The sequence below is a fragment of the Macrobrachium rosenbergii genome, chromosome 23 (assembly GCF_040412425.1).
Source record: "Macrobrachium rosenbergii isolate ZJJX-2024 chromosome 23, ASM4041242v1, whole genome shotgun sequence".
Lineage (NCBI taxonomy): Eukaryota > Metazoa > Arthropoda > Malacostraca > Decapoda > Palaemonidae > Macrobrachium > Macrobrachium rosenbergii.
In genome coordinates, this window is record NC_089763.1 from 12,016,239 (window position 1) to 12,031,554 (window position 15,316).

General features: G+C 42.8%; 1 protein-coding gene across 3 annotated transcripts in view; it reads left to right on the forward strand.

Moving 5' to 3' along the window:
* Positions 1-555: 555 nt before the first annotated feature.
* Positions 556-15,316, forward strand: part of LOC136851274 (gamma-tubulin complex component 6-like) — a 366,897-nt gene continuing 352,136 nt past the window's right edge. For all 3 annotated transcript variants that reach the window (XM_067125258.1, XM_067125257.1, XM_067125259.1), the window contains exons 1-2: positions 556-1,053; positions 11,538-11,935. In XM_067125258.1, coding sequence (XP_066981359.1) covers positions 11,614-11,935 — 322 coding nt within the window. In that variant the 5' untranslated portion in view covers positions 556-1,053; positions 11,538-11,613. The remainder of the gene's footprint in view (positions 1,054-11,537; positions 11,936-15,316) is intronic.

Sequence of the window (15,316 nt, forward strand, 5' to 3'; positions counted from 1 at the left end):
AAAAAATGTAAAAAAAAAAAAGTAATATCACTCAAAAGACATGGACCTGTATAGTTAGATCATGTCCGTGTCTTTTTAGTGACAGGCTATTTTTAACTTTTTTTACTTTTTTATAAGTTTTTAAAGCTATTTTGTAAATTTCAGAATTGATAATGCAACCTGACATTGCGAAAAGCCGTCGGCCCGAATGAATTGTGATTTGATGTACGTATACCTTTTCCTTGATGCCCCTTTGATAGCTATATATATGTGTCTCTCTCTCTCTCTCTCTCTCTCTCTCTCTCTCTCTCTCTCTATCTATCTATCTATCTATATATATATATATATATATATATATATATATATATATATATATATATATATATATATATATATATGAGAGCATGAATAAATTAAAATTGTTACAAAATCCAAAGCTTATAATTTAAATTAATGATTTACTTCATGTGATTTCCCATCAGACACACCCACCTGATTTTAAACCGAACTAAGTCGGGCAAGTAGAAGAAGAAGAGTCGTTCAATTTTGTTAAATGTAAACAAAGTGCGCAAACTCAAAAGGTTTCCGCAACTTTCCGAGAAGTGTCGTTACCGAAATTATCCGGACCAATCGAAATTTTGGCCAAAATTCATAATATATTTCAATGATAAGGTGATCGCTCTCAGACAGCACGAAGTTTAACCTGTTATGCTAATAACTTATTAATGTAATAAAACCCCCGTTTTGAAGAAGTACATGTAACGGTAACGGTAGTTACAGCCCCAATGAACGTATTTGACCGGATCTTTTCCATTTGCAATAAATTTCAAGCACTGAAGCTTCCCGAATTTTGTTTTATATAATAAACATCATATTTTGGTTATTAATTTTACAGTATTTCTATCTCTTCATTTGAAAGCTTTCAGCAAAATCTAACACCTGCCGAATGAAGTAATCTCGGATATTACCGGATCATTCCGGGCGGTTGGTACGATGATCGACTGTGGCGGGAATCAAATACGTTAACAAGTCAACCAATGCTTAATTGATCGTTAATGTCACTAAACGTTGCAGGTAAGATATTTTTAGAGGAATTGGACCATTTCAGACCAGTCTTTGATGTTTGTGGGAGTTTCGTGCATGATTTAGGTTTTTACACGAGCATAATTGTTTAGGGTAGGCTGAGGGCGGTAGTTTACCTGTCTGTACCACCATAACAGTCTATAATAGTCTAGTCTAGGAGCAGTGGTATTTCTACTGGCAAGTATGACAGTGTGATTAACTCAGATGAGTATGGAGACCAAAGCATGATGGATAAGGCGACAGGAAATGCAGCAGCGAGGAGGTTGTTAATTGCACACGAGCCAAAATGTATTAGGTATTAGGCTAACTGTGAAGGCCTATTGCCAGGAAGCATCTGGCCCTAAAGAGATTTGTCTAAACTTTAGCCTAACCTTCAAGAGATTTATGAATGAAAACCTTGCCATGAGGCTAATGAGCAAAAATCACCAGGATGGAAAAGTATGGTGATTTTAAAGATGAAGAGCAAAGGAATAGGCCAGGTAGACCCATGAATGGGCCTAGTGGTAAGTAGTTTGTAAGGAGAGCCCTACATCATTGGCGTATCCTTACGGTCTTCCATAACCTAACCTAGGGTGCCACATCCTACATAGGTGAGGGAGGCTTTGCTGAGTTTGTACCCATGGGAACTACTCTTTGTGGATCAGTGAATCCAGGCAAAATGTCACTATTGGCTAAGTAGAATTGAAGAAAAATATTTAGAATTATGGCTTGATGTCAGTGGTTTTCATTATTGTCAATTTTGAAGTAGGCTAGCATTTTATTGAAAAAATCATCATCTTCCAAAGGAATGGATGATGGAAGTCAGATGAGTGATATACCCTGCTATCTGCACCATCGTTTGGAAAGTTGCTCTTTTTTTTTTTGATAGGTCAGGACTACTGTACTGCAACTTCTAAATTAGGCCACCATAAACAAGAAAAACCTATCCCATGCTAGAGACCCATGACAATTTTCTTTCTGTTTTTTTAAAATGTTCTCTGGTCACCCCAACATTATCCCTAGTCATGGTTGCTATTTTTAATGAACCTTTTCTAGGTGTTTTTTATCTTGTACTCTCCCTTCATCAGTTCCTTTGTCTCCTGTCTTCTTGAATGCAATCTCTCTATCGTCAGTTAGGCCTTTGTTGTTCTGTCCCTAGCACATATTTCAGTAATCTTTCCTGCAATATGTCACTCATCGTCTCAGTTCCTCATGAGGTGTCCAAACTTCATAGTCTTGTCTCTTGGTTTTTGTTTGATATTTCAGTGATGTATGGTGGTCTTTGATACATTAATTTTTTATCCAATTTCTTCTCATCACTCCACTCCTCCAAATGAGCATTCTCACTTCTGCCACATCTAACTACAGTATTTTGTTCTGTTTCCTTCAGTGATGCCACTGCCATCTCAAACTCTTCATTTTTCTTCAAAAGATTCGTGTCCAAATCGTAGCTGTTTCCTCATTTTTGTTCTGACAACAACATCCTTGATGCATCTCATAATCTCTGCATACTGGACTGTCTGATCTATCATTGTTCAAGTTGTTTATCCTGAAACTTCATTGATATCTTTGTAAATTATTCTTACCGAAAAATATATGTAATGAAATTCTTCCACACTAGCATGTTTATCTGACTGGGGTCCCACCCCATGAAATTCTGGTGCACATCCTGTTGTGGATTTAGGAAATGCCTAGTTTTTCAAACCACCAAACTGTTCACAAATGAATATAAAACTCAGTGTTTTGCTTAGACCTGCCTGCCATTTTTGCGCATTAAATTGAAACAGCTGTATTATAGGAAACAATATGTGCGGATACTCATTGAAGTGTTCCTGTTGGTTAGATTAAATAAAAACAACAACTTGGGGCACAGTGTACAATGATCTATATGTGTGATTGGTTAAATTGAAAGATCCTTTGACACATTACCATGTGATCAGCATATCACAAATGTGTACCGTTGAAGCTACAGGAGGGAGCATTCCAGTGCGACCTTCTTTAGCAGAAGAAAAGTTCCGGAAAAAACCCAGAACTGGTAATTTACCAGCAACGCAAAATTTTAAATTTTTAGACATGCTGATCAACTTTTATTGTATAACATTTTCAGTATATGCCAACTTCCCCCTTAACTTGCGCTAAAATGCACAGTAATGGGAATTACAGGGATATACAGTGGACCCCCACTTTTACTCGCTTCATTTTTCACACTTCACTTTGTTGCGGATTTATGTGGAACATATCTCAATTTTATGCAGGAACTTTCAGCAATTCGTGAATTTTTCTGTGGACCATATCTCTAAAATTATCACTGATTCACTTTTTTTTTTTTTTGTACTGCATTTATTCATTAAAGGATATGTATATTCAGAGAGAGAGAGAGAAAAACAGGTGTTTCCATCAAAGTCTAAGCACGGTATAAATGGATTCTGTAAGTGAAATAATGTATTAATGTTTTTGGTTGTTTTTTCATTAGAGGATATATATACTGAGAGAGAGAGAGAGAACTGATATGTTTATGTCTAAGTAGTCTAAGCACAGTAACTAAGTGGGGACGAGACTTTACCGCATTGTTAAAACTCAACTTATTTTCCACAAAATTAAGTATTCTATTTGACTTTTGGTTTTTGTCTTTGGATTGTTAATTGGCATACGCTTTTCACTAAAGGATATGTACAGTACATTTGATTTTGATTGCTCTTTGGATGATGTCTGGTGGTCTAGTTATGCAAATGAAATTCAGAGTATGTTGTGTGAATGAGTTTAACAGTGAAATGGCTTCTGTAAAGTTTTATTGATAGATCCTCACTTTATATGCATGAGGTGTAGAGGGCAGGTTTGTTTGATAAATGATCAAAATGATTGTATTTGCCTCCCAGAGGTGTGGACTAATTTATTAGTTCAGGTTTTCATTCTCAAGAACTAATAGTGCTCCTTTTTGCATCTGGAAGATGGCTAACAAAATATTATCTATTCTCTTCCTGCAGAGATTGAGCGAGTCAGTGCGATAATAAAGAAGAAACAATAGTAACGCTGGGTCAGTCAAACCCATTCCCATTTTCTGCCGGACTCTGTAAGGCGGTTGTCAACATCTGTTTTCATATGTCCAATAAAGTTATTTTCCACTAACTATTCTCTTTGACTTTTGGTTTTGACAAAATCAAACACTTGGCATGGAGTTATTAAAGGAATGTGGTTTGTTTTTGGAGATGTCTGGCTCTAGAGAGCTAGGACTAGATGAGTCAGGCCTGAGGCAAATGCTGCCTCCTCAGTTTGAAAAAGGGAAAAAACATGTTTGGCGAATTCAATGTCGCTGCAAGTAAACGTTAAAGGATGCCATAATTTACTCTGATTCCTATCAAACATTAGTTTTAGTCAGGGTGAGGAGATAACCTACCATAATTTTAGTTAAAACTCCTGAGAATTGGTTTTATCTCTATCCCTGTGGTTTTGCCTTGACCCTGATTCTAAGGGTAAAATCTGGAGATTATGAACACCATCCGTGCTCTGGAATCGAAAGTGAAAAGTGCAGTGAGAAGTTCACAATAGGCGTGATCCCCTAATTGTGGAGGGGGCTCAGATCTACTCTTCTCCTGGACCTCTGTCGGACTCAGGAGAGAGGGCAAGCCAGACTTCCAAGAAGAGGTAGCCTATCTGGCGTCCAATATATTGACCTGGGTCGCCTTTCCTGGCTCAAGGATCGATGCGCGTTATCCCAGGACTGCTTCTCAGCCCTCTGGAGTCGCCCCGCTCGAGACGCTCTTCTCCAGCGTGAAGAGAAGCTCCAGAAGGAGCTATCCTGGGCCCTCTTTCTCAAGGTTGTTTCACTGTCATCTGCCGTGCAGGACGCTTTCCTGCCAAGAAGAGGACTCCGCAGGACGCTTCAGGGAAGACGCTTTTGAGCTCTTAGTGCTCAGGGGAGGACTGTTGTGCCCCTGTGCAGGAGGAAGAAGGCTTGACCTGCCAAGAGACGCTCACAGGATCAGCTCTTCCCCTGGGACGCTCCTCTTCTGCTGGCTGCAACGTCAGTTGGCTCTCCTGCCGTGCAGGGCGCTCAGTGGACCGCCAGCGTGGACGCTCCCTGTTAAGCTCTCCAGGACGCTTCTGTAGCTGCTCGTCGCAGGACGCTCCCTCCTTCGCTCCCTGTCGCCCCGCAGGGACGCCATTGTGGCGTTGCTCTTCAGCGTGACGCTCCGCAAGCAGCTATCCTGGACGCCTCTGTAGCTGCTCGTCAGGACGCTCCTCTCGCTGCCAGGACGCTCGGCTGGACGCTAGGACTGGACGCTCGGATGGACGCTCCGTCAGGACGCTCTCTTTGGTTGCTCGGTTGTGGACGCTTCAGAGCAATCAAAGAACTCAAAAGAGAAGATCTCTTCTTGCGTGTTGGACCTCAAGGCCTTCTCTTCTCCAAGGTCTTGGGTGACTCTCCTTGCGTTTCTCCCATTGAAGAGGGAGAAGTCTCTTGTGAGTCGGAGCCTGCAGACCTTGAGCAGCCTCCCCTTCCTCGTCTTCGGACTACCAGGTGTTAGCCAGGCCTTTCTTAAGGACTTGTTTGGCGACAAGTTTCAAACCCTCAGCCCCTCTCTCTCCTCCTTCTCAGTTAGCTTCGTCCAAGATGAGGAGAGCGCCTGGGTTTGTCAAGATGACTTCTTCTCTCTGGCTGACGAAGAAGGCCTTCAAGAAGGTTAACACCTGGATGGAGGAGAAAGGAAGACCCAAGGCAAGACTTCTTTTGCCCTGCCTCCGTCCAAGCTTAGTGGCAAGGCAGGTATGTGGTAAGAGACCGGAGAGGACGTCAGCTCAAGAGTTCCTTCGTTTCCCAGGGAGATTTTACCAGCTTGTCGACGCTCCTAGAAGGTCCCTCCTGTCTGCTGCCAAAGTGTCCTGGACTATGTCGGAGACGGATCACCATTTGAAAGGACTATTCCGCACCATGGAGGTCTTCAATTTCCTGGACTGGTGTTTGGGAGCTCTAGATGTCAGGATTAGAGTCCCGACTCGATCTGCCTGGGGAGCTGTCCAGCGTGTTGAACTGCATGGACAAGGCAGTCAGGGATGGCTCAGAGGAACTGGCTTCCCACTTTTGTACGGGCCTCTTGAAGAAGAGGGCCTTGTACTGTAACTTTACACTGGCCCTACCAGCCAACGTCCAGTTGAAAGCTCCCTTCTCATGCACAAGGTTGGGTCAGGTCAATTGGATGGTGACCGCCTGCACCCCTTGTCCAACCATCTTTTCCCCAGTCTTTAATCAAGGATTTCTCTTTCCCCCAGTCCTTGTTCAAGGAAGGAGAAGGCCACTCAAGACCTCTTGGCCCACTCTTCAAGACGCCCTCCAGTCCCTTCTTCTTCTTCGTCTGTTCAGGTCAGACCTCCAGGAAGAAGAAGCCCTTTCGTGGAGGAGCTTCTTCCTCTAGATCTTCTCCCCAGGAAGAGGTTTTTCCAGAGGCGGCCCCTCTAAACCTAGGGGCAAGAAGTGACTTGCAGCGCCTCCAGACACCTGTAGGAGCCAGGCTTTTTTATTTTTGCGGAGCCTGGAGAGAAAGAGGGCAGACACCTGGTCCCTCGAAGTTATCGAGAGAGGATACAAGATCCCCTTTCTCGATGTTTCCACCTCTGTGCACGTCGCCCAGGGATCTGTCGCCTCTTACCATCAAGAGAAGCAACAGATCCTTTTCGACCTTTTGGAGCAAATGCTCGAAAAAGAGCTGTGGAGCAAGTCCTGGAGCTGGACTCCCCAGGATTCTACAACAGGACTGTTCCTAGTTCCGAAGCAGTCGGGAGGATGGAGACCAGTCCTAGATGTCAGCAGACTGAACCGCTTCATTTCAAAGGAAAAGTTCAAGATGGAGACGTCCCAGTCTGTTTTAGGAGCATTAAGACCAGGAGATTGGATGGTCTCTCTGGACTTACAGGACGCCACTTTCACGTTCCCATACATCCCAATCGAGGAAGTACCTGAGGTTTGTACTGGGGACGACGAGTGTTCCAATTCAGAGCTCTTTGCTTCGGCTAAGCACAGCTCCCATGATCTTCACGATCATCATGAGGAATGTGGCGAGATGGCTTCACCTGGCGGGTATTCGTATCTCGCTTCTACCTGGACGATTGGCTCATCCGAGCCTCTTCACAGTCAAAGTGTCTGGAGGACCTGAATCGACTTTGGATTTGACAAAGTCCCTAGGACTTCTAGTGAACGAAGAAAAGTCCCATCTGATCCCGACGCAGTCCATCGTCTATCTGGGGATTCAGATGGATTCAGTGGCTTTTCAAGCTTTTCCATCCCAGGAACGTCAACGCAGCAATGCTTAGAAAAAGTTTCATCCTTCCTAGGGAAAGAAACATGCTCGGTGAGGGAATGGATGAGTTTGCTGGGGACCATTTCCTCACTGGAGAAGTTTGTTTCCCTGGGAAGACTTCATCTCAGACCGCTCCAGTTTTTCCTGGCGGAAAACTGGAATAGACAAGGAGAATCTAGAGGAGACCCTGAAGATCTCTCCCTGTTTTCAAGGATCACCTGAGGTGGTGGCTCGACCCCTCGAGGTTGGCAGAAGGGGTTTCTCTATGCCTTCAGAGCCCCGACCTGGTGTTGTTTTCCGACGCTCCCAGGGAGGGATGGGGAGCAACACTAGGAGGGGAAAGTGTCAGGCACCTGGAGAGGGAACAGGTGTCCTGGCACATCAATCTCAAGGAATTGGGGCGATCCTGCTGGCCCTTCAATTCTTCGAGCCAAGTGTCAGGCCGAGTCGTGTCCAGGTAAATTCGGACAACACCACAGCCCTGGCATACCTCAAGAAACAGGGGGAACTCGTTCCCGGTCCCTGTTCGCCCTCCTTAGCGAAGGAGATCCTGCTTTGGGCCCATGCTCAGGGGATCACGATCCTCTCACGAGGTTCATTTGCAGGAGTGGAGAATATCCGAGCGGACCTTCTCAGTCGGCAAAATCAGCTTCTACCGACCGAGTGGACCCTTCACGAGGAGGTATGTCAGGAGCTGTGGAGGTTATGGGGACGTCCCTTGGTGGATCTGCTTTTGCAGCGTCCAGGACAAAAGGCTTCCTCTTTACTGCTCTCCTGTCTCTGACCCAGGAGCAGTTAGCAGTCAGACCCCTCCTCTGGGACTGGAAGGGAATGGATCTTCACGCCTTTCCTCCTCCTTCAAGATCCTGGGAGAAGTCATCAGGAAGTTTGCAGCGTCAGAAGGGACGAGGATGACGTTGAATAGCCCCCTTTTGGCCAGCAAGATTGGTTCACAGAGGTCATGTCCTTCCTAGTGGACTTTCCAAGAACGCTTCCCATCAAGAATGGACCTGACAAGGCAGCCCCATTTCAAAAGGTACCAAAAAACCTCCCCGCTCTGAGTCTGACTGCATTCAGACTATCAGGTTGGCAAGAGCATGTAGGTTTTTCGAGATAGTGGCAAAGGCTTCTCGCCAATGCCAGGAGACCTTCTTGCAAATGTGGTCTACCAATCTAAGTGGTCCAATTTTTAGAAAATGGTGCAGGAGTAAGGGGATTTCCTCAACCACGACCTCTGTGTCCACAGATAGCAGACTTCCTTTTTATCTTCAAAGGGAAGAAGAAAAACTGGCAGTCTCGACTATTAAAGGGCTATAGAAGTATGCTGTCATCTGTCTTTTAGACATAGAGGCCTGAACTTGTCTAACAACAAGGATCTTCACGATCTATTGAGATCCTTTGAGACTGTTAAGGTACCTCAACTCAGGACACCTTCTTGGAATTTGGATGTTGTCCTCTAAAATTCTTAATGTCAGAAGAAGAACCTCTTTCTCTGGCTTCCCTCAAAATTGACAAGGAAAGCTATTTTCCTAACTGCTCTGGCGACAGCTAAGAGGTTAGTGAAGTTCAAGCCATTAGCAAACATATAGGCTTTAGAAGGCCTAATGCTGTATGCTCCTAAGCCCATGTTCTTAGCCAAGAACGAAAATCCTTCAAACCCTTGGCCCAAGAGTTTTGAAATCAAAGGGTTTGACAGAAATTCTTGGGCAAGAGTCAGAGAGAGTCCTGTGCCTGTCAGGGCTCTGTCTCTACTTAGCCACTGACCAAGAATACTAGAGGCCCATCGGACAATCTGTGGTGTTCTGTTAAGAGACCTGATCTTCCCGATGTCCAAGAATGCCTTGGCATTCTTTTTTAAGAAGTTACAATTAAAGAGGCTCATTCCTCCTGCCAAGACAGTGACATGAGACTTCTGAAAGTCAAGGCTCATGAAGTTAGAGCCATTGCAACTTCAGTGGCTTTCCAGAAGAATATGTCCCTTAATGATCTTCTGGGTGCCACCTTCTGGGTCAGGTGGTTCAGTGTTCGCCCTCACATTACTTGCGGATGTGAAGACGACATTTGAAGACTGCTCTTCGCTGGGACCATACGTTTCCGCAGAACTCACAATGTTGGGGGAAGAGGTCACTCATCCTATCCTTTAGAGGTTAGGTAGTAAAGCAGAATCTTGTTTTTGTTGTTTTTTTGGTTGTTGGGTGGCCACCAGGTGGACTATCCCAATCCTGTTAGCCTATGTTAGGTTTAATGACTTACCTTAGATAGGCTTGGTCAGGTGGTTGGTTGGTTGCTCCTTTTGCCCTCTGTATGGTCTTATGATCTAGTCCCATTGTGGTCACGCCCCCGTGGACAGATCATCTAGAACTCACCAGCTATATAGGTCACTACCTTGCTGGAGACTCTAGTAAAGCAGAAGCAGGCTTGGGTGACAGTAAACCACGAAGTCAGCTATGCTAACAGGTAAGGAACCAAGGCGTCAATCACCTACATTTATTTGTTTCCTAAATCCTATTCTGTCTCTTCCCACCTCCAATGGTGGGATTCAGCTATATATATATCTGACAGGTAAGTCTCATGAACAAAATGATATTTTAATGATAAAATAAAGTTTGTTCATACTTACCTGGCAGATATATATATCATAGTGCCCACCCACCTCCCCTCAGGAGACAGTGGCACTAGAAAATCTGAATAGAAAATGGGAATGGTTCCTGATACCCACCTCCCAGCGGCGGGAATGGGTACTAACCACCTGGCCCCCACTGCGTGTGTGCGCGAGTTTTGAAATTCTGTCGGACTTCGAGAATACAGCTATATATATATCTGCCAGGTAAGTATGAACAAACTTTATTTTATCATTAAAATATCATTTTTATCATAAATGTATTTGTACACAATCACAAAAATACTAACATGACTTAACAAAACTTAGCATTCTGTTTGGAGGGACATGTCCCGTCATATTTTAGATATGTTCTATACAGTAGTACTGTCCTAAAATATGGTCATCTGCAGAAATTCCTTTCAAAATCATCTTACAGCAGACTCTAAAAATGTAGACATTATTCTGCAGTAGACAATGCTCAATTGTTGTACAGACATATTAGCCAAAGAAAACATTTATATGCTGAACTATTGGGGATACTTAGGAGTGGCAGTTGTAGGCAGGCATGTAATATTGTAAGATGGCTTTGAAATGATATTGGGGTGTTCTGGGATGATAGTCTGAGGTAAATTTTTGTTTTAACAGTTGTCTTGGGTGATGAACTGTTAAAATAGGTAGTTATAGGCATTTTAAGGGTGTAGTATATGCCTAAGAGTAAGTTGTAGGAGGGTACTGTAAAGATGACTGGGTGTTTTGGGATGATGGTTTGGGGTGTTTTTGTTTGAAATTATATTAAATGGTTTTAATATGATAATTTAAGATATATTTTTGTTTTAACTATTAAATTAGCCAGTAAACTTTTGAAATAGGTGGTTATAAACATTTTTGTTTAAGAAAACCAGGGTATTCAAGTAAGCCAGCTTTAGGATTTTTAGAGGTCCATCATTTCAGGGTGAGTTCAGGAACCTATCTCATCGTATCCTTTTTTTACTGAACTTAAGCTGTAACCTTGGGATATATTTAGTGACACTATTTGTGTCTATCAGAACAGATTCTTATATTCTTGTGTGCTTTGAGTTATAATTTTCATCTCATGGTCAAAAGATAAAGAGAGAACCTAACAGTAGACAAATAGCAACAACCAGTTTGGGGTTATTAATAAAAGATAATGGGGAATTCATATGCCCACTTACTCAAGTAACAGTAATTGTTGTTACAGGTTTCATAAAACAGATCTTGGCATGTAGTTAAATTAATGCATGAATTATTACAAAGTTTTTTGTAGACATATCAGTTAGTGACATCAACTTCCAAAAGAGTAAGCGCAAGTAATCTGATTTTGTGTCAAGTTTCAGCCAACTTGCATATCTCATGGTCATTTATATGCTTTTGTTTCAGTCAGTAACCAGTAGATCTGCATTAAAGATCAGTTTTCAGTACAAAGAATGTAAAACTATTTCAGTTCAGTATAAAAATCATAATTCAACTTTCAACAATGTGGATTAATGGTTATGTCTCTTGTTATTTTCAAAAATTTGTTTTGGTTTGGTGCATCATTATGGTCGTGTTTAAATGAGTATTAAAGTATTTTCTCTTTTCAGATATCCAAAATGAAGCTGTCTCAAAAGTCAAAAAATTTAAGGTGAAATAAGCCACTGGATCATTTAATCTTGCACAATGGTTGTGGTACCAAATAAGAAGAAAGTTAATGGGGGTCCAGGACATGCTGTGTCACTTGACAGTCCCAGTGTCTTTAACAACTTTCATGATGTTTCTCCGCAAGACATCTTAAAAAATCTTGAAGTTCAAAGAGATCATGAATCTGACATTTCCTTTACATGTAGACCAAATTTTGAAAGTACGACATTGCTGGTTAACTCCTTATCAGATCACTTCTCTGAAGCATGCTTAGAAAATGGAGGTGAAAAGTCAAATGAAGATTCTTCAACAGAAAGCTTTCAAGAATTTGTCTTACCAATTTATCCATATTTGCCAAAAGGTAGGACCATGCATTTGGTTTTGTTTATTTTACATACTGTATATATGTACTTTAGTTTTATTAGTTCCCAACATAATATAAATATGCTGTTATATTTAACCTGTCTTTGCAAAATGTTGGATGTCAAATTGGTAACAAGGTAGTTTTCAGCATATGGAGTGGGGACTGAGTAGGGGTTTATTTTACCATCTGAATAAAATTCATCATACTCACTTTGCTTTTGGCTTGGAAATGTCATTTTAGAGGTTTATCCTCTCTCTTTTCTGACTATGAGAACTTGGATTTGTTAGATGAGTAACAGTGTTCATTTAAACCAAGTCTTTTATTGTCTTGCTTCTTGCTTTATTTTCCAAATGGAATAACAAATCATATGAAAAAGTCATTGCAAATCCAATAAAATTGCAAATGTACCTGTATTAGTAGTTAATATTTCCAGCAAGGTAATTTCAATTATAATCCTTGCTAAAATAATTTTTTTTAAACATCTGACTTACCTGGTAGTTATATATATATAGCTTAAGTCCCTGACGTCACGGCAGAATTTCAAAACTCGCGGCAATCGCCGATGGGTAGTCAGGTGAACCACCTGTGCGCCCTCTACCCAGGTACCTGGAACCATTCCAACTATTCCTCAGATCTTCCCTGCCGCCATGTCTGTAACATCGATGGAATTTCGCTCGTTTGGCCTGTGTTTTTTGGTGAAGTACACTTTGGCTTTGGCTTTCCTTTTTTTGGTTGAAGTACATTTTCTTGACTTTTTAGATATTGTTGGTTTTGACCCTTTTTTTGGATTTTCTTATAATTTTTTTATCTGATGTCTGAGTGTGAAAATGTGTGTGAGGGATGCAAACCCGGCTTGCTAAAGTCTCCTTGGATCCCCACTCAGTATGTCTGAAGAAGGGAATGAAAAAGACCGATGTGATGAGAAGAGCCAAGAGTATGTTTACTCACTCTTCTTGATATAACCAGAAGAGCCGGGAGTAGTTAATTCTTTTCCCTAGAGATAGTCAGGGAGTAACTATCCTATTGATCCTTCTCCAGTAGTGGTAGTCTCCAGAACCCCCTACTGAAACAGGTAAGGACCCAACCTTAATGATTTGTTGGCTGCCATTCAGACCCTGGCCCAACAGGTAAAATCCTCTCAGAAGACAGGGAGGATTTGTGGTCGAAATAAGAGATCTAAAAATACAAGTGTTAATATGTTGTTAGTGCAAGTGCAGTGGAGGGTGCGACCACTCGGTCCTGTTGTGCTCCTAGTCCTAGACCTCTTCCAAGCTCACCAACCCCTGTGAGAAGGAAAGTCGACAGACGAAGGGAGGCAAGAGGCTTTAGCTACCGAGCAGTCGTCCCCTCGAGCGTACCTGTTGACGCTTCCCAGGACGCTCACCCTCGCCATAGGAAAGGCGAGGTTAAAGTGTTTTTCGTCCATCGTGGTTGCTGTTCGTCAACCGGAGGAAGGCTTTTGACCGATGTCGACCTTATCGGCCAGTTCTCAAGTAACCTCTGGTTTGATGGGACAGGACAGTCTGGATGCTACTCCAGGATGTAGTCATTGGAGCAGCCCAGAGCGTTCCGCCAGGGACGCCTCGTCAGTGAAAACGCCAGGACGTCGCATGGGTGGCCGCTGGACGCCAGGGGAGCTGAAGACGAAATGAGACTGGAGAAGCTCCCCGAAGACATTTCCAACGGACGTCAGGCGAATGCTGGACGCCAAAGAATTAGTAGGCGATAGAAAATGGCTGCGGCACGCCATCGTCAAGAGACTGGTAGCTCCGCAAGATGATATTTTGAAATGAACGAAACTACTTCCCTGATTCAAGTCTTTCGGAAGAAGAGAAGATAATATCTCAGATTCTCCCACCGAATGGCTATTGTGAGAGATTTCTGACCGAAGACAATATAAAAGGCCATCAGCTCTTATCAGACTTGAAAAGGCTTATGAAGCTATTTTCGGAAATTTTTCCCAGAGAAATTTATCCAAGACCTCAATCATTCCAGCCTTCAGAATTTACTCTTTGAAGATGTCTAAGAGGCAGCATTTCTCAAGAATGGATACTTTGAAGGAGAAACAATGAAAGACAGCCTTTGTTTTTCCCAGGACGCCAACTAGCTCAAGGTCTAGCGATTAGTATCAAACTGGAGAATCGCCAGGCGTCAAGATCCTGCCCCTTCCCAGGAACCTTCTCAGAATCTTGGACGCTTCTCGTCGAGGACGGCCATGGGGCCAAAAAGTTGTTGGTCGATATCAGAGACTGGACCACCCCTCAAAAGAATTTGGAGATTTAGGAAGGAAGATGGAATTATTCAAACGACTGACACCGAAGAACTCATATATCTGATGGACAATCAGAAAAGAAACTTGAGGATAGTTCCAACAATCAACTGGATCTTTCTCAAGAGATTTCAGAAGAAAGAAATAGGGCCCAACTCTTTGACTTTCCTGGCTAATGAAACTTTTTGTCCAATCAAAATCAGAAAACTTTATTTATGACTGCTCTTTTCCCTCACCTTCTTTACTCTCAAGAAGGTGGTAAAGAGGCCTTTTCATCTTTTGTCCCGCCCAAGAAAACCAAATGATGAATGATTGGATGCTTTAAACAGAACAAGGAAAGTCCTACCTTTGCTTTCCTCCAGCCAAAAGAGTAGGCTGAAGGTTCCTGTGTTTCAGGTATCAAACTCTTTAATCGTTCGGCCCTTGGAATACCTTCCTCTTCCCAGGGAGACTTCTAGATCTTGTGACAACGAAGAAGAGGCTCTACACAGGAAGAAGGAGGACCTGCCTTTTGTTGGTCAGACATCAGAGTTGGACCACCTGTCAAGCCTGAGTAGGCCCCCTTTGAGTAACAAGACAATTCTGGACTGGACCCTTTCTTAGGAAGAAATGGGAATTCAACAGAACCACAAAGCAAACTTGTATATCTTATGTCGTGTATGGATAAAGGTCTATGATGTTGCAAAAGCAGACCTCAGACAGGAGTTCAGGAAGAAAGGGCCCATCTTTCTCTTTCCTGGCTAATATTCCTGATCCCCAAAATCTGAACTGGGGGTTAGAGACCTTTGCTAGACCTCTTCCACTCAAGACTTTTTTTTTCTGCATCCTTGCAATAAACAAAAGATCTGCTATCGAAACAGCAAAAAAAGTCGGTTCTAACAGCTTTCATGACAGCATGACTGGATGGCTCACTGGACCTCCAGGATGCGTATTTTCAGCCCCCATGCACCCTCAGGAATTTTCTGAAGTTCCTCCACGGGGGTAAAGAACTTCAACAGTTTCGGCTCTCTGTTTCGACCTAAAGAAACAGGACCTGACGTCTGGCTCTGGCAGCCGAGACCTCTCAAGGCTGTTACCCAACTTTGGGGAGGTCATGAGAAAAGAGGAGC